The 19,742-nt window shown below is 47.9% G+C and overlaps 2 protein-coding genes across 2 annotated transcripts in view; one reads left to right on the plus strand and one right to left on the minus strand.

Annotated features, from left to right (window-relative positions):
* Positions 1-19,742, minus strand: part of LOC116824950 (uncharacterized) — a 954,865-nt gene that overhangs the window by 798,722 nt on the left and 136,401 nt on the right. The gene's annotated exons all lie outside the window — the stretch shown is intronic.
* LOC116830423 (butyrophilin subfamily 1 member A1-like) overlaps positions 1-19,742 on the plus strand; it is a 53,478-nt gene that overhangs the window by 26,190 nt on the left and 7,546 nt on the right. The window contains exons 4-9 of the mRNA XM_075071996.1: positions 4,642-4,923; positions 7,429-7,536; positions 13,064-13,096; positions 15,587-15,607; positions 17,508-17,534; positions 17,655-17,681. Of these exons, the coding sequence (XP_074928097.1) occupies positions 4,642-4,923; positions 7,429-7,536; positions 13,064-13,096; positions 15,587-15,607; positions 17,508-17,534; positions 17,655-17,681 (498 nt within the window). The remainder of the gene's footprint in view (positions 1-4,641; positions 4,924-7,428; positions 7,537-13,063; positions 13,097-15,586; positions 15,608-17,507; positions 17,535-17,654; positions 17,682-19,742) is intronic.

Below are 19,742 nucleotides of genomic sequence, written 5' to 3' on the forward strand. Positions count from 1 at the left end.
ACAGAGTAGTGTAGAGTTCAAATATTTCTCTGGCAATAAACAAACCCACTGTGATGATTTGAGGACTTACTAATTCTGTTTGATATTATGAAGTTGTTTTTCTGAATTGCTGTATCATAGAATGTCTCTATATTTACGTGTATCTACCATTACTGACCAAGTCATAGCACATACACACCAGACTATTTACAATGGGGAGTAGTTAGCTTTAACTACTCTGACCTGCCAATAAGTATGCTAAGGATGGTAGCCGCTGATCTGTAGGAGGACTTGAGTTTGGTGAGATGAAAATTATGAGAAGCAGAACAAAGAAACCAGGTGTTAGTGTTGAGACATAGAAACTGGAGACAATCAGTGGGACAGGAACAAGAAACTTTGGGAAAGAGAGAGGAAGGACGCAGACCAGCCAAGGCCAGAGAAGACTTTCTGGGAGAGGGAGGCTCCCTGGCTGAGAAGACAAGCCATGTGCTTCAGCAAAAGTGCCTTGGAGTCTTAGACATCTCCAGAGGATTTTGACCCAGCCCAGAGAATACTGTTCTGGGACACCAAGGGTTCTGGGACACCAAGGGTGTGTTTAAGCTGTGGGGGCTGCCTATGGGAACAGCACTGGTCCCAGCAGGGGCTGGGCAGTTGGGCCATGAGGACTCACTGCTTGAGGGGGTGTAAGATAGAGGATCTGCACCCAAAGAGTGGGCTGAGAGATCTCAAGCCTTCTCTGTGCTTGGACTCTGACCAGACTCTAGAGGTTTAAAACATGAAGGATTCAATGGTTGGATCCCCTCACAGCAGTCTGGTGAGTGGCCAAGAGGGGATGCTTGACAAAGTTGTGACATCCCCTCACTCTTTTTCCTTGGGTTCTGCTTATATCAGGTGTCTGTCATTTGCCTATTTAAACATAGAACACTTCATCTGAAACCTTTACAGCAGGTTTTTTTTCCTTTCCCTTCCACATTATGGGCCAAACCTCGAGAAGGGCTGATCAATGATGACTACCACTGAAACTGCAGTTACTTAGAGCCGATCTAGATCTATATCTATTAACTGATTTTTTTCAAGTCATACAATAGGATCGACTTCTTTTGGAATTGCCTTGTTATTTTCATAGTCCCATACCCGTCTGGAATAGAGCTGGTCAGGAATTTTTTGACCAAGCTTTTCTTTCATCAAAAATTGCTGATTTGTTGAAACTGAAACTTTCCACAGGAAAGGGTTGGTTTCAACTGATTTTTTTGACTCAAAAAGTTTCAAAATTGTCAAAATGTATTTGTTTTGACATTTATAACTTGAGAAAATCCATTTTCCATTAAAACAACTGTTTGTTTTAAAATGTAAGTTAATTATAGTAAATAAGTAAAAGTAATCAAAATTGAAATGAAATGTTTCAACTAATGACTCAAAAATTTTAGGGGATTTTTGATTCATAAAAGTTTTTGGAGATTTTGATTTTTTGTCTCAGTTTGCTAGGAGAAATGTTTTGTATACATCTTGAAAATTTTCACAGGGCAGGAAAACTGCTTCCTGTCCAGCTCTGCTCAGAAACTAAGATCAGGAAGAACATTGTCAGAGTATCTCAGGATGCTGTCAGAGTATCTCAGTATCTTTATCTACAGATAGCTCAAAACTCAATATAAATGACAAATTGAATTGTGCAATAATCATTTTTAGATAAAGAAATAAAGTGACGTCACCTGAAGAAATATATGAAAATAGTCAGAATGAATTTACTCTCAGACTTAAGTCTCTATAATATTAATTTCCCCATAAAAAAGGAAACCCAGCCCAGATGAAACCAATAGAAGGAAACTGCAATGTAAGGCATAAGATATAAATTAGGAGGGGGAGAGTAAAAACCAAAGCCAAAGCCAAAAGCAAATATCAATGTAAGCAGAGTCAGGATGAGCTGTACCCTGACATCTGGTGGTGAAGTATGGGAAGTGTGGAAAGAATGTCTGGAATGCGAAATCTCAAATATTTGCATAGGCACGCCTACCCCATCCCAGACTGCCGAGCTGTGGGACTGCTTTGTGACAGAAATGACTCAACCTCAGTTGGGTGGTACTTGCTAGACAAGGGACATGGGTTCCAAAACCCTGTGAATAGAGAGAGGTTGGGGACAGGTATTTGTGCCTGGTGGTGCAGGCTCCTTGTGGAGCTAGAAGCACCAGTTGCACCCCCTCCTCTCTCCACTGTGGAATGTCAGAGTTGATTTTTTATTCCCTTAAGACTCTAGATACAGGTTGCTGAGCTGAACTCACTTTGGGCTAATGGTGCACTAGCACTGGGCTCCCCTACTATGTGCTGAGATCACTAAGAGCTGAAATCACAAAAGAGCTGAAATTACTGAGCTGGGAGCACTGAGTACTGTGCTAACTAGTGGGGGAGCCTGAAGCTATACTGTGGAACAGAGCAGCTGGCGGAGTGGAGCAGTTTATGGGGATGGCTGGAGCGGACCACAGGACAGCTGGTGGAGTGGAGCGGCTGGCAGAGCGGAGTAGCTGTGGGGCGTGTGGAGCAGCCCACAGAGCGAGCGGAGCCGAGCAGTTTGCTGGGACAACTGGAGCAGCTCACGAGGCAGCTGGTGGAGCGGAGCAGTTTGTGAGGACGGCCGGAGGAGCAGAGTGGAGCGGCTGGTAAGGCGGAGCAGTTCGTGGAGAAGGCGGAAGCAGAACCCACGGAGTTGCAGGGCAGTTGGCCCTGGACCACGTAAGGTGCCCCTTTCACCCAGGCTGGGGGGAGGGACCTCTACAGATAGACTCTTGAATTCTGGGGTGGCATTGACCAGAGACTTTTGGGTTGTTGGACTTTGGAGTGATTGGACTTAAGACCCTAAGGGGAAAAGGACATTGCCAAATGTACTTGGGGGGGTGGTTATGGTTTGTGTTATAACTCTGTTTGTGGTGTTTCTCCAATGGGATGCCGCATTGATTCCTTCCTTTATTAAAAAGATTTCGCTACACTCAGACTCCGTGCTTGCGAGAGGGGAAGTATTGCCTCCTAGAGGCGCCCAGGAGGGTGTGGTATGTAAGTGTCCCAGGTCACTGGGTGGGGGCTCGAGCCGGTTATGCCTTGTGTTATTGAAACGGAACCCCTGGATACTAAACCTGGCCCTTGTTGCTGCCAACTCAGAGGGGCAGAAGGGTTACATCAAGAAATTGTTTCAGTGTTTATCAGGGGTTGGTAGTCTGCCAGAGAGTTGGTGGGTAAGGTGTATCAATACAGAAGAAAGGGAACAATCAAAGAGGATAAAGACATTACAGAGAAGCTAAATGTTTTCTTTACGCCAATCATCAGCACAGAGGAGATATCTGCTTTTCTCAGCTAATAAAGATGAGGCATTGTCAGAGAATGATGTATCAAAAGAAGAAAAGCTGGAACAAACTAATGAGTTAAATAGCAAGGCATCACCAAGAGTTCCTTTAGAACAGTTATATGAATTTAAGAGTTCAGTGGCTGAGCTGCAAACAAAATCATGCAACCATTAAAATCACTGCTCGACTGGAGGAATGGAAGGCAGCCGGTGTTTTAAACTGTCAGTAAATATAGTGCTAGAGGTGACCCTTGGATTTACTTCAGAACTGAGTAAATTGGTTGAAACAATAATCAAAGACAGTCAGAATAGTTTCAACTCAGTGGAATTTCCACATAATTATATGGCAAACTTTTGTGGTTTTGAAACTTTTCAAACATGAAACAAGTGTAGCTGAAGCACTTTTGTCTTCCTGAATCCAGCAACATCTTGAAATAATTGGTGAAGAGATGTGAATGTCCCAATCATTTCACTGAGATATTGACTCTGAAACATAATTGACTATTTCATTGCTGAGATACCAATAAAGTAAACTGGCCAGAACTTAAATCTATCTTCTAGTGAAGGGCTGAGTCCAGTGTGATGGGACTGAACATGCATTTTTAGGAGTCCAGGTGTCAGGGCCATAAGCAGGGCAGACCAAGTGGGGCAGTCACCCAGGGTACAAAGCTGCAGGGATGGAAAAATGGGGTGGAAACAGAAGTGACTAGTGAAGCCCTGCATGGCAGGGCTAGGTAGGGCCAGCCCCACATGGCAGAGCTTGGTTGGGTCAGTCCCACACAGCTTGGGTTCAGGAGGGACTTTCTCAGCAGGCTATCCATCCTGTCTGGGTTGGGGGAGACTCAACTATAAAATTTCTGGGGGCATGTGACCCCATGTGCCTCCCCCCCCCCAACATGTTGCCGCTATGCAGAAAAAAGATGAAAAAAATGGTAGGGACCTCAAATATGCTTGCTCACTCCTGATGCTAAAATGCTTAGTTACTGCTCTGCTAGGTGCTTCAGACCAGAGATCACCAAGGGCCTTTTCCAGTGACTTCAGTGGGCTTTGGGCCAGGCCCTGTCCTCTAACATGCACTGTCCACACTAAGCATTCAGCTTTCAAGGGTGTGTGCACTAGTGAGATTCTGGTATCTCACTGAGCCATAGTGAAGGAACCAGGCCACCCGGAACTCAATGACACACAACTGCAGTGAGTTTTCCACATAGCTTGCTCTGATGGTGGGTGCTGGGGACAGAGAAAAGAGTTAATTTGCTACTTCTCCTGAAGGTTAAGCTCCTGTCTGCTTTGCTGAAAGTGTAGAATTAACACAGGTTCATTCCATTCTCCTCTAGCTATGGGCTCAGACCCCCACATCTCTGTTGATGGTCACCAGGATGGAGGAATCCGGGTTGTGTGTCAATCGGCTGGATGGCACCCAGAACCTGAGGCTCAGTGGAGAGATCATCGTGGGCAGTTGCTGCTATCTGCCTCTGAAAAAATATCCAAGGCGGACAATGGCCTATTTCAAACTCAGATTTCTATTGTTGTAACAGAAGATTCCAACCAGAATTTGTCCTGTTCTGTCAGGAACCCACTCGTCAACAAAGATAAAATATCAACAGTTTTCATAGCAGGTCAGTGAAAATCACAAAATATTCAAGTTACACCCAGTCCCAAGAGACCAGTCTCTCACCCAGATCGATTTGAATCCCAGATCTCACTCTAAAGACTGCACTGGCAGCCAGTTCTACAGTAAACCTACTAAAGGTTTATCAGCTAGGAAAAAGGCATGAGAGTTACTGAGAAGTTAAAGTAGGTAAAAATATAAGTACAAGTGAATCACAGTCTATAATTTCAAAAGGTAACAGAGATGTAGTAATCTGTGAATTTCCAAAAACTCTTTCAGGGCTACCTAGAATAACTCAGGGGATCACCACCACCTCCTTGTTCAGTTATTCTGCCCTCTTAGAATCCAAACTGTCCAGAGATGAAGAATTTTTCCTTGTGTCCATACTTCTAACTTCTTCTCACTGGAGCCAAGCTCACAGCAACACTTCCCATGAAGGTCCCTTTTTCGTGGGGCGGAGAAGGAATGCACTTAACAAAGTCTTTGATCCCTGATCTCACACAAAGTCTCATTTGCATGTAATAAACAGGATTTAATATCTTGTTAGAGACCCTTATTTGCGTTACACAACAAGCTTTTCCCCTTTTTGGTGAGTTACGTAGTCACAGAGGTTTACAATGCAAATGCTTGCTATCGCTTTATACCATGGGGTATAACTGAGTGAGAACAATGCATGCAGCATCCTACAAGTATTTTGTAGCACACTAAACACATCCCTATCAACTTAACCTCTATTATTTATTTTGATGATGCTAACACAGAGAGAGGCAAGACTGGTTTTCAGCTGTGTATTTGTAAGTGTTCAATGAGGCCTGGGGCCTTGGCATGAGCTGACATCTCGTCTGCCAACATCACAGAGGGATTAATATTTAACAAGCTGGGCTCCCTGGTTGTTCCCCGTAAGTATGTCACTGGTCTGTTGTAGGAAGAGGGATCTGCCTCTCTCCCCCTCAGACCAAGCCCAAGGATTCAGAGACCATGCTGGTTTCACTGGTTCCTATGTTACCTTTTCAAAAATGTGACCATGTATTTTCTGCCCATGTAAGGCCCAGTGATGCTGCAACTATGTCTGTGTCAGGGTGTCTCCAGCAGCACTGCGACACAGGTCAAATCTGCAGTGCAGATGGGACCTTCTCCATATTCCATAAGCAGGTTAAGGCTTGGACTTCCACTGATTTAGAAGCAAAGCATGGAGGGCCGTAGCTCACCATGAAATCCAGAGGTAGCCCCCGATGACTATTCCAGTCAAACACACAGAGTCATCTTTGCTCACAATACGATCACATTTAGTCTGTCAGGGTTTGCAGAATTGCCATTGCAAAATACTGCAGGTGCATTCCATATCCCACCAGCCACCACTGACTGTCATGGATTTATATGACCAAGGGGTCAGATTTTGCCACAAGAATAGGCAACACAGCCTCCACTGAGCCTCCAGGCTCCAGCACTCCTGCTTATCAGTGAGTTCTGCCCAGCAAGCCCTTGTGAGGTAGACGCCCTTTCAGAGACTTTTTCTCCCTTCAGGGGCCAACAGACTTCAGCAAGTAAGAATCTGCAGTGATACCAGGCAGCCTTTTCCTTTTAATAGTCAGCTGGAATACAGTATTAGGAAGCCCTTAGGTTAGCATAGAGAGGCCAAGGTTAAAACACAGCCCATGTCAGGGGCCTGTCTCCAGCGGAGACAGTCTCTTGGCAATCTAATGAGTGCAGGTGGCCCTCATACAAGCTGTCCATTTGACTGTGCTTCCTAATGGGTTGCAGGAGTCAACAGGCTGATGGTTAAGCTTTGTAGCAGCAGTCAGCAGTCCAGTGGCTACACAGTGCATTTTGTACCTGTCTGTAACCACTCCTGCTCCACCCCCCAGCTTCTTTCTGGCTCTGACCCTCCACTATGCCTTCTGACTGTGACTCTGATTAACCTTGGGCATAAGCTTCTCACTCCCAGCTCTGACTCTTGGCTTTGATCCCAGGCCCACCCCATCTGGATCTAGCTCTACTTGGTATGTTGAACTCTTGCTCCAACCATTAGGTCAGTCCACCCATGACCTGGTTGCTGACATCCTAGGAGATAGGCAGCTGTAGGAACCATCTTGGTGTCCTTCCTTTGTCTCTGATCCTTTGTCTTAGTTCCAGGTGAGAGCCCTGTGCCTCTGTGAGCCCAGTTCTTACGACTGCCTCCTGTCACCTCTGCCCATCATTGGCCTGCTGCAGAGCCGCGCTGAGTTCACACGTTCACCCTGCTGGGACCCTCCCATTATTAAGTATCAGTTGTTTGGTTCTTCAGGCATCTCCTGTCTCTGTTAGGGCTTTCACTGATATGGGCTGGTCCCAGCCAGTCCTGAGCGATGCATTCAGATCACCCCAGACAAACATCTCCTCTCTTCTGCTTTGTTCCAGGGGCAGCATTTTAACCCTTCTGCACCCACTGGGTAGCAATACAAAGGTGATAAGTAGAAAATCATAAAAACATTAGACAGTTTTCACATTGTCACAATGGCGCTTTCTCTTGCAGAGCTGTTTTTCCCAAGGGTCAATCTCTGGCTGGTGGCTCTGGGTGTGATCCTGGCTATTCTCATTGCCCTGACCAGTTACTGCTTCTGGAGGCAACACAGAATGAAAGGTAAAGTTAGAAAGGGACAGAATGTGGAGAGAATGAGGGTGATTTTATGTCTGGGGTTTTTTTCTTCCTTTTAAAGAGAGGGGTTGACACAGGGACTGGAAGTGAATGTTCTGAAGAGAAATTTGGACACTGAGAGATGGAGCGAGGCTGAGGGAGAACAAATCATTCAACCTGAAGAAAATGTCAAGTGCATTCACCCCTAGAGCTCTCACTAAACGATCCAACCCTGGCATTGTTGTTCACTCGTCAACAGGGATCCATATTGTCTCACCTGGAAACACAAATATGATGTTAAATGAACGGCACATAGAACATGGCCTTGCAGCAGGTCATTTCCCTACTGGTAGAGAATTCAGTGACGAGGAGGAAGGGTATTTCCTTGTATAATTTATTATCAGAATATGCACAGGTCCTCTTTGTCTGGAACAGATGTGGCCAAAACTGCCAGCAGGCAATCGCCATTTGCACAGAAACCTCAGCTTGGGCACTGCCCTGCTACTGAGGAACAGCTCCCTTGAGTGCTCCCGCCTAGTCAGTAGAGCCCAGATCCACAAAGGGATGTAGTTACTACACTCCTGATTTAGGCACCAAGTCTCAGTTTTAGGCACTGCTGCAATCCACAAAACCCTTTCTTTGCTGCCAGTTAACCTTGTAGGTGCTTAAACTCACTCAGTGCCTACATCTTTTGCAGTAAAAGTTCCCTGGACACCTGTGTTTCTGCCTCTGGAAATGTGCACTGCTGCCTCAGTCTGCACACCCAGATGCCTGTCTAGGGTTATGTCTGGGTTTTCCTGGACATTGCCTCTTTTTTGATCTTCCACCCTCCGTCCGGGCAGGTTTTTCAAATAAGAGACAATGTCTGAGATTTTTGCAGTGCAGACATTGCAGCTCAGAAAAAGCCATCTCCCTGATTGGTCCCTTCCCTGCAGCCACAGCTGCCAGATCCCACCCACTCAAGCCCCAGCATCCATCCCTTGAGAGGGGCACGGAGGCGCTGACTGATGGGCTGGCGTTGCATCCCAGGCCTGTGCCAGCCATCATGACAGGAAGCAACACCACCCCCAACCTTGAGTGCGAGTCCCCAGTACGCCCCCCCCCAGCATACCAAATATCTCCTCCCTGTACACACGCTCCTCCAGCACCCCCCATTACCCTCTCTAGCTTCGTTTCCCCACCCCCCACCCTCCAGTAGTGTCCTCTTTTGGACAACCTGAAATACGGTAGCCAGTCTTACCTACAGCGCCTGATCTGACAGGTCTTCTCAGAGCACTCCTACCAGATCAGGACCCATACAAAATCTGGCCAAAGGAAGACCTGGTGGTGCCATCTCTCTTATAACCTTCAGCCCAGTGGTTCGAGAGCTCACCTGGGAGACTCGGATTTAATTCCCCCCTACACCTGATGGTGACAGATTTTGGATATGGGTCTCCCACCTCTCAGAAGAGTGCCCTAACCACTGAGCTGTGAGCTCCCATCTCCATCTCTCTTGATGAGATTGTTCCACTATGTATAACCACCTCATCACTGGGACCGAGAGAGAGAGACTCCAAGCCTGGTGGTGAGGGCCGCCACCTGGGTTGTGAGAAACCTGGGATGTGAGAGACGGATAGTGATCAATGGCTTCATGTCTAGTTGGCAGCCTGTTTCACGTGGAGTACCAAGGGTCGGTCCTGGGGCCGGTTTTGTTCAATATCTTCATTAATGATGTGGAGGATGGCATGGACTGAACTCTCAGCAAGTTTGCAAATGACACTAAATTAGGAGGAGTGGTAGATACACTGGAGGGTAGGGATGGAATACAGAGGAACTGAGACAAATTAGAAGATTGGGCCAAAAGAAATCTGATGAGGTTCAACAAGGACAAGTGCAGAGTCCTGCACTTAGGAATGAAGAATCCCATGCACTGCTACAGTCTTGGGACCTATTGGCTATGCAGCAGTTCTGCAGAAAAGGACCTTGGTTTTACAGTGGATGAGAAGCTGGATATGAGTCTACAATGTGCCCTTGTTGCCAAGAAGGCTAACGGCATTTTGGGCTGTATAAGTAGGAGCATTGCCAGCAGATCGAGGGATGTGATCATTCCCCTCTATTTGGCATTGGTGAGGCCTCATCTGGAGTACTGTGTCCAGTTTTGGGCCCCCACTACAAGAAGGATGTGGAAAAATTGGAAAGAGTCCAGCGGAGGGCAACAAAAATGATTAGGGGGCTGGAGCACATGACTTATGAGGAGAGGCTGAGGGAACTGGGATTATTTAGTCTGCAGAAGAGAAGAATGAGAGGGGATTTGATAGCTGCTTTCAACTATCTGCTTTCAAGGAGGATGGATCTAGACTGTTCTCAGTGGTACCTGATGACAGAACAAGGAGTAATGGTCTCAGGTTGCAGTGGGGAAGGTTTAGGTTGGATGTTAGGGAAAAAATTTTCACTAGGAAGGTGATTAAGCACTGGAATGGGTTATCTGGGGGTGGGGTGAGGTGTGGAATCTCCTTCCTTAGAGGTTTTTATGGTCAAGCTTGACAAAGCCCTGGCTGGGATGTTTTAGTTGGGCATTGGTCCTGCTTTGATCAGGGGGTTGGACTAAATGAGGTCCCTTCCAACCTTGAGATTCTATAGCCCAGGGAGCCAGTCCCCAGCTCCAGAGACTCTTTAATTGTTTATATGCAGTGGCACAGCTTCCTCAGAAGAAATTGAAGGAGCCCCACATCAGAATATCCCAGGGGTCAGTGGCTGGTTACAGCACTCTCCTGAGAGGGAGAGACACCCCCCCGCCCCCCATCAAATCTTTTATTCCCTGCAGGCAGAGGGGAAATTGAACCTCCGTCTTCCACATCCCAAATTAGAGCTAGAACCACTGGGCTAGAAGTCAGGTGGCAGTGCTTCCTCTGGCCATTTTGTATGGAATTCGGCAGGCACTTAACTTGTTCTCACAAGAAGCAGTCTAGGCACCTGACTTGGAACCCATTTTCCAGCTGAGAATCACTAGCAGGATTAGGCACCTCCCTGCAGCCTGGATTTAGGTGCTGAACTCTGAAAGAGGGTGGGGCTTAGCACACACCCCTATGGTCAGCATCTCCAATTGGCCAATTCAGGTGGCTCCCTGGCTAACATGCTGGCTTTTGTGAATCCCATTCTAAGGCATCTCTCGATTCTCTCCCCATTCATTGTATAGGTATAGGCAGCCTGGGTGACTAACACGGGCTCTGTGAAGCCCAGTGTCACCACTCCTAGATTCTCTCGTGAACTAGCCCCTGGCAGTTAGGTTCTGAAATACCTCTGTGGATCTGTCTCTAAATGCTTTACACATCTTGTTTCCTTTCTGCCCAGTTTCCAGAGCCATTCTGCTGGGGAGAACCCAAGATCCAGTCTCCTGCATTGCAATAACATCTCTGCCACTGACACAGGGAGAGCTGTCTCTTTAAGGGAGCTGGGGCTCATCTGCACCTGTATCTGTGGTTTCTTTGAAGCAGGGAACTGTGGAGCCCCCAGGTGCAGCCCTCAGTATGGCCAACCTCAGATACTCAAAAACCATGAGTCAGCCCCCGAAATCATGAGATTGATTTAAAAACAATAATTTTGGATTCATTTTATTTGCCTTCTGGTTTTGGAGCTGTTAGTGGTCACGTTTTCAATCCTTTCTCCCTAACCACAAAAGCTAAAACTTAGTTGTATTTTTTTGGTAAGTGAAAGCAGAGAGTCTCACACAATCACATGAGTCTGGTAGCTGGAGTGCTAAAGAAAAACCAACTACAGGAGACTTGTGATAAAATCAGGAGAGTGGCAACATTGATGCTCCGATCAAGGGTCCTTTTTACTGGAACAGATATGGCCAAAGTTGCACACAGGCAATTGCTCTTTGTGCAGAAACATCAGCTCAGACACCACCACCCTGGTACCAAGGAACAGCTCCCTTGGTTGCTCTCTCCTGGCCACTAAGGCCTGGATCACAAAGGTATTTAGGTGTCTAATCTCCAGACTTAGGCACCTAAATCCCTGTGAGGAGAGATGTTTGACTAGGATCAGCTGACTTCTGGGATGGGGTGGACTTAGGCCCTCCCAAAACTAGAGGCTCACCTCTCCATCGAGCAGACAGACCCCAAGACCTCACTTCAGAATGGACAAGTGTCAGGTGACTCTGTGAACTGTGCCAGCTATATTTCCCATGCCCACAGCTCCATGGGAGAGCCTCCAGCTGGTATCCCTGGCAGGTCACATGACCAGGCTGGAATATAGGCTGGTGACCAGGTGCAGGAAAAGACCTGGTCTGGGTCTCTCCACAGCAACCAGGCAGGAGGCTTGGCAACATAGCCAGAGAGGGGCTTAGCCAGAAGAGGTCCTGGGGAGAGCGGAGAAGCAGCCAGCCTGGGAGAGGCTTCAGAGAAGCCCAAAAAGCCACAGGCCATGTAGGAAACAGCGCAGAGAAAAGCAACTCAAGGTTACTGAGCACAGTGAACAGCCCCTGCATCTCTGGGAGTCCCTGGGCTGGAACCCAGAGCAGAAGGGGAACCCAGGACCTCCCACTGCACCACCTGAAGGAGATGGACATAAACCCCAATGGTGAAGGGGGGAGGACTGACTGAGACCTGGACAAGGGACTGCAGAGTTGGAGAGATGGGAGAGGGTGAGGGATGAGCTGTCTGGAATCTGGAAGGATTATTGAGCCCAGGGATGGGCTGTGACCCAGTAGCAGGGGAGAGAAGCAGATTGTTCAGTTGTTTTGCTCATTGGAGTTTTGTTGATTCAGGAAAGGGGGAGGGCCCTGTTAGAGCTTTGGCCAGAGAACTAAACCCAGAATTACCTGACCACAAGTTATTCATCCAGCAGCTGCAAACTGCAGGCCCACTGTGGAGCCTCTGTCTGACAGGGGAAACTGAGGCATGGCAGCACCTCCATGCTGGGGAGAGGTAGCCTGCTATTGTACACACTTCAAAGTTAAACCAGTGAAACCTTGTGTGTACATCTGGCCGAAGACAGACCTTCTCTCAACCCCTCTCACACCAGCCAGATCTGAGAGAAGTGTGACCGGGGCTCAGGCAGCAGGGATGACTTCTGGGGGCAGACCTTTAAGTGGCCACTGGAGGGGATACATCACCCTGTCCCCACTATTATCTGCTACCATGACTCATTCCCAGGCAGAGGAGACGCTGAGTGCAAAGGCCCCTGGACAGATCTGTCTTCGTGTCCATTTGTTGTCTGTCTGCCCCTCTCACCCTAATGCAGTGGTTCTCAAACTTTTGTACTGGTGACCCCTTTCATATAGCAAGCCTCTGAGTGCAACCCCACCACCCTAATAAATTAAAAAAAACTTCATTATATATTTAACACCATTATAAATGCTGGAGGCAAAGTGGGGCTTGGGGTGGAGGCAGACAGCTCGCGACCCCCAGGTAATAATCTCGTGACCCCCTGAGGGGTCCCGACCCCCAGTTTGAGAACCTCTGCCCTAATGTGATTGTGCTGTAGTTAACAATAGTGATGTGCCCATAAACATGATGGTGAAATCTCACTTCTCGCACTTTTCTCCCCCTAGAGATTCTGCGATCTAACCTGGCAAGACAGAAAGGTCAGTGTCTGGGCCAGTGGGGCATGTTAAACATTTTATGTAGCTATTTGCAAACAATGAAGAGATGAGCAAGTACCAAGATTCTCTGTAGATGGGTCATTTGCAGTTATACCAAGGGGAGGTTATGACTGACATCTTGAGATTATCACAGAAACGTGATTCCCTCAGGCATCCCTGCTGTACTAATTAACCCAGCGTTTATCAACTGGTGATTCACGACCCTCTGGAGTGGGGTCACGAAAGGCTATTTTGTGGGGGGTTGTGAGGTGTTGAAAATTTTAAAACAGTTATAAAGCAAAGAAAATATAAGGTCCAGAATAACTTTGGAGCTGCTAAAACCTTCCAAGTTTGGGAGGTCACATACAGTAATTGTAGTGGTTGTGATGGATTATCCAGGCTTATTTTAGTTATTGATATATCTTTTACTCCAACTTTTATAGTAAATAAAAGGGGGTTGTGAAAAATTTTGACTTTCATTGAGGAGTGAACAACCTGAAATGGCTGAGAGACACTGAATTAACCCCACCACTGCTGTGACAACCTGCGGGGTCTGCTCTGTGGCTGGTTTATTTCTTGACTGAGCGTTGAATGGGTAATTTCAGCTAAGGCTGCTGCAGTGTAGCTGTGAGTGCTGCAGCAGGGCCAGTGCAGAAGTAACGTTTAGAATATAAACCACAAGCCCAGTGTCCCGTGTAACCCTTTCACTGCTGTGCCAGGGTCACTGCTCGACTCTGGATTGAGACCAGTGCATGATTGGCTCCCTCTCTCAGTAGGAGGGACTCTGAAATCTCACTGGGGATTTCCCATCAAACTCCCTTGGGCTGTGTCTACACACAAACTTTCACCAGTTTAACTGAATCAGTTGTAAAGCACCTTGAGTAAAATTGGTGCAAGCAAGGTAGGGCTTTGTGAGGCAGTGAGCTCTGTCCCCAGACAGATTTTTACCCCTGCTCCCTAAGAGATTAGGTTTACAACCCTGGGTTTAGCAAGCCAAGGCTCAAACCACTGAGCTATCCCTGGGCAGTTGGTTTTGTGTCTTTATTGCAGTTACTCAGGCTCTTATTTAAGTGATGCCTCCACCCCCACCCCCCATCCACACACAAACCCTCTAGTCTGAGTTTAGTGGGGCTTTCAGTCCAGGGGAACTGGCCCATCTGGGGCTGAGGGTTAGAGCCCGGGTAACACTTTCACTTGGGCTGGTAACCTGCCCATTCTGCACTGAGGACACAGGTTAAAACACTCAATACTGACCAGGGGTGGCTCTAGCTATTTTGCCACTCCAAGCACTGCAGGCAGGCTGCCTTCCCACAGCTTGCCCGTGGGAGGTCCCTGGTCCGGCGGCTTCAGCGGCGCGCCTGCGGGAGGTCCTTTGGTCCTGCGGCTTCAGCGTACCTGCTGCCAAAGCCACAGGACTGGCGGACCTTCCACAGGCATGCCACCGAAGGCAGCCTGACAGCTGTCCTCGCAGGGACTAGCAGGGCATCTCTTGCAGCTTGCCACCCTAGGCACGCGCTTTGAGCGCTGGTGCCTGGAGCTGCCGCTGATGCTGACAGTCCTCCAGTGCCATCCCATGATTCCCCTGTGTGTGCCAGAAGCACAGAGAAGTTCTCCCATAATTCACAGGGAAATAACCAGTGTGGATTAGCTCACTCAGCACAGAGAACCATGGGATATGTTTCCAGCAGTCCTAGGGACTCACATGAGGTGCACAGCGCCCAATGCAGACACAGTAACTGGGGTAGGGCCTTGCAATGGGGCTGCTCTGACCCAGGTTAGGTTAACCCAGGGGCTCAGACCTGGCTGCTGATCACCTGGGCTAACTCTGTAGTGAAGACCTACTTTGGGTGGCATTTCAGACTGAGGAGGGGATACATCTGCCCCCTTTGGCCACAGGCAGAGATGACTTAAATTTGAGAGGGAAATGCCATGATTTCATTATTCTAAACCCAGCAGCCTTCAGGGCAAGTAACTGCCTCAGCGCACTCTACCCCAATTTCTGTCACTACATCAAACAGTGAGGGAAAAGCACACCACTGAGTGGTTCTGATCAAATTATCAGCCGTGAAATAGCTATGAATGCTGTCACTATAAGGCTTTAGAATCTACAACCTGAGATAAAGGGGGCAGTTCATCTCTCTCATATCACAGGTTTCAGGCTCTCTGCAGACTCGGGCAGACATTGCTGTTTTGTTACAGATGGTTTTCTTTGAAAGTATTTCTTTTTATTAGAGATTTTTTTAATTCGTGTTTATCGGTTAAACCCAAAAATCAGCAGCACCAATTATGGAGCACAACTATGTGGCAATTTTTAAAAAGTGGAAATAATGTTGCTAAGCAAATGACTGCATAATCACATTACACAAGGGCCTGACAATAATGCAGTCAGTGGGAACATCTGTAAGGCTGTGTATATATAGATAATTGTAGAAAATACTCCTGTAAATGTGCAATATGTTAAATCAAATCCTCTTCTTTATGATTTATTTGTAGAAGAACATCGTGAAGAAATAGGTAATGTTTCTTTGTTAATGTTAGCGAGGAGGGGATATAACTTATACTTGTTAAGCAGCTATTGAAGGCTCTTATCAAATGGAACACAGTCTGCTTGATACTGCATGCAAAGTAGAGCTCCAACATAACACCCTCCGGTCTACACATACTAGCTATGTTTACCAGAGCCCCAGCCACTGAAATACCCTGGGCATTTGCTTTCTTGTCATTGGCAGAAGGGATCAGATGAATATATTATTTTGTCATTCACTATATAGTTAGAAATATTATTATAACTTAATTTTTCCCCATCACTAACTTCGCCATCAGGGACATTCCCCATCAGGAAGGTGGTAGCCAGGAAGAAATTGGTTGCACAAAGGTTGGGGCTGGGTTAGAAGTATAATTGTGAATTTCTAAACTTTCAGACATTTAAGTTGCGATTTATTTTTATAACATTTCATGGCAGATTTTCACAAATGCATTAACTTAGAGTTGGCATTTGGGTAATTACCTAGGTACTGTAATGTGATTGTGTATAGTAACTCTTGATTTGTACATTCAGTAAACAGAATTGTGCAGTAGCTTCTTCCCTAGTCTGATCTGCTGCGGCAAATCTGGCAAAGATTCTGTCTCCCACAGCGCCAGTTGCTTCAGAGAAAGGTTCCAGAAACCCCAATAAGACAATCATGGAATACCCTGCCCAGATAGGACCTTTCTTCCTAGCTCTAGGCAGTTCAGGGTCAGCTTATGCCCTGAAACAGGAGGTTTTACATCCCCAATAACTTTGCAGTTCTAACATACTGTGACTGTCCTCACTCTCCCTAGATATGTATAAAGCTACTCAGCTCTTGGTCTGAGTGATACCTGATGGTGAAGATTCACTGTATATTTCTTGGAGAAGTATTTCAGTGATTTTGAAAGGCAGGAACTTAAAAAACTGGGGGAGAAATGTTGAGAGCGGGTGAATAGGACCATCCAATAATCTATTTACCAACTCCATGCTAGTCATTAGTATGTGCACTTCTGCCATGTCCTCTGCTATGTCCTCTCTGAACAGTCCTAATAATAACATCTTTCCTCACACTGAAATCTTTCCATACTATTAATTAACACATTCTCCCTTCTCTGAACCCCTCCCCTCAATTTCTGCTCTATCCTGTTGGAGATAGTGACCAGCAGATGCACCAACTTTCTAATATGCACGGGGATGCTCAATCCCCTGGTTCTGCCCCAGGCTCCACCCCTCCACAGACTCCGCCCCTTCCCCTCAAGGCCACGCCCCACCTCTTTCCACCCCATTCCACCCCCTCCCCTGAGTGCACCTGGCTCTTGCTCCTCCAGCTCCTCCCTCAGTGCCTCCTGCAGGCCACAGAACAGCTGATCTGCTGCAGGCAGGAGGCACTGGGAGGGAGGAGGAGGCACTGATCAGCTGGTGGGTGGAAGGCACTGGGGCGCAGGGGGGTTAACTGCCAATGGGTGCTCAGCACTCACTATTTTTTTCCCATGGGTGCTCCAGCCCATGGGAAGTTGGTACTATGTGTTCATCTAAATGCTTTTGGATTCTATTTCTAATTATAATTTCAACCAATTTACCGGGATCTGAACTTAAGTTAACTGAGCTGTAATTCTCCCTATCACTCTTGCGCTTTTTTTAAAAATATAGGTGCAACATTTCCTACCCTCTTTTCCTCTGGGTCAGTAGCTGATTCTAGTTAGATGCATATTTTTGCTAGCAGCTCAGCAGTTTCATTCTTAACACTTCTTTCAGGACTGCTTGTTATGAGCTGTGCAAATACCTGGAACTGTTGTGAATGCCTAGGTGCATCTTTTGTCTAAAGAGCTAGACTCCTTTTAGGTTTTTAAATCCCATCCCTTTTTATAAGCATGGTTTCAGATCTGTCTATTTATTGTTTTCTAGGGAAACTCTTCACTGAATTGGGGCTTGGTAAGTTCCATTTCCTGCCCCCCACAACACACCCTTAATATAATCTATGTTATACACTCTAGTGTGTTCAGTGTATCTGTGCTCAGGGGAGTTCTTATCTCTCTCTGTGTTTGCTTTCAGGGTTGAGAAGAGCCCAGCTATATGCAGGTACTGTACATAAAACGGACACTTTATTCACGTTGGCATCCCATCTGCCCCTGAGAGTCCTCTCCTCACTTCCATAGCAAAAGCAATAGGCTGGAAACAGCAATGTCATCAGGCGACACCCCAGGTTTACTGCAGAGCAGGGACCTGGCCCCTTTGGGAAAGGGCTGATTGGTGAGGAAATGCTGCCCCCTGGTGTCACCTTTGCAGGGTGGTACCTGGGCTCTGCAGGATGCACATTCTTAGCTGTCCATAATTAAATAGAAGGAAATTGTGGTTAAAGCTTGGTCTGAGCATGGTGATGCTGCTGTTGGGAGGAGAGCAGCAGCATGACCAAGCTTTAACCACAATTTCCTTCTAGCATAACAGGACAAAACAGGAGCTGTTCATTATCTCCATGGGTTTGGGGTGAGGAAAGCCCTGTCCCCATTGCAAGGGCAGACGTGATCTTTTTATAACCAGCTTGTGACACTCCCCTGAACCACTTACAACAAACTGTGCCCAGCCCATACTGCAGCTTTTCTGCCTCACAGCAGTGTGTGTGTGTGTGTGTGTGTGTGTGTGTATTTGTACCCAGCCTGCTGTCTGATCATGCGTGCGCCCTGGTGCATGCTGGGAGTGTCTGGGTAGTTCCAGCAGGAATCAGAGAGCCCAGGGGCCGTGCACACACATTGCAGCACCACTGGTCCAGGGGAACATGCACTCCAGGGTAGCCTACCGCACAGACCTGATGGGAGGGACACCCAGGGCAGTTACACAAGCACCGCTGGGGGTCCTGTTGGGGTCGCCACCTCTGAGGTGCAAAAAAACCCAAGACATCTCCCTGCTCCACATACACCACCTGTCCCCTCACCCCAGGCACTGTTGCCCCATCCCACCTCCGTGCACTGCGTCCCTATCCCACCCCTGGGAGAGGGCACTAGCCCCCATGGGCGCCTGTTCCTGGGGCTGAGCTGGGAACCAACCTCACCAAGCAGGACATGGTGCCAGATCTACTCCACTCCCCCACATCCCGGCGGTGACCCTCACATCCGATACCTGCATGGTGTAAATGGGCCCTACTGGCCCTGAGCTCTCCATCTCACTCACTCCTCCCAAGCTGCCTCATCCCAAGGGCTCTCAGACCCTCTGGACCCAGAGCTCCCTCTGTGCAGGTACTAACACCCTGCAGCCCCCCCACTACAGCCACTTCCATAGCAAAAGCCAGGGCTTGTCATGTCCTGGACAGGGCTTGTCATGTCCTGGACAGACTCACAGATTTCCCAGGACAGCCACCCGAACAAAGCGACGATCCTGGGAAAACCTGGACAGGTGCCAGCCCTAGGTCCTGTCCACACAGCACAGTAACATCCAGATGGGCCAGCTACCGGCAGCCAGACACGTGCCAACCCAGGCTTCTGGCAGGGACGCTGAGTTGCCAGGGTCACTAACTGTGTTAACTCCACCATGTGCCCCACACCAGGCTTAGAGCCCCCAGGGCCCTGGACCCAGCCCCAGAACAGCTGTAACATAGACTCATAGCAATACAGGGCAGGAAGGGACCTGAAGATTTCATCTAGATCAGCCCCCCATGCTGGGGCAGGGCCTAGACCATCCCTGACAGGGGTTTTTCCTGTTCTTGCAAACTTCCAGTGGTGGGGATCCCACCGCCTCCATCGGACCTGGTTCCAGAGCTTCACTGCCCTGAGAGTTAGGAAGTGTTTCCTGATCTCCAGCCTCAGTCTCCCTTGCTGCAGATTGCGCCCACTCGCTCTACCCGCTGGGGCACTGGGGGGTATCACCAAGTGTGAGCATCGCTGTTATCACACTGCAGGGGGAAGGGGAACCAGCTGGTTCAGGGGGGCAGTAATGAGGGCTGCGGCCTTTCACTCCTCAGTCCCCGATCCCAGCCTAGACTCAGAATCCAGTTCCCAGAGGACAGGCGCTCACATCATAATTTACATTAATGGGAGCCTCACCAGCCATCTCTGCAGGGAGGGCAAGAACTGAATGCTGCAGGGACAATTCCTCCCCAAGGAGAGGCTCCAGCAGATGTCAGGGCAGAGCCATGTTGCCAGGACAGTG

This window comes from Chelonoidis abingdonii, chromosome 13, assembly GCF_003597395.2.
Source record: "Chelonoidis abingdonii isolate Lonesome George chromosome 13, CheloAbing_2.0, whole genome shotgun sequence".
Classification (NCBI taxonomy): domain Eukaryota; kingdom Metazoa; phylum Chordata; order Testudines; family Testudinidae; genus Chelonoidis; species Chelonoidis abingdonii.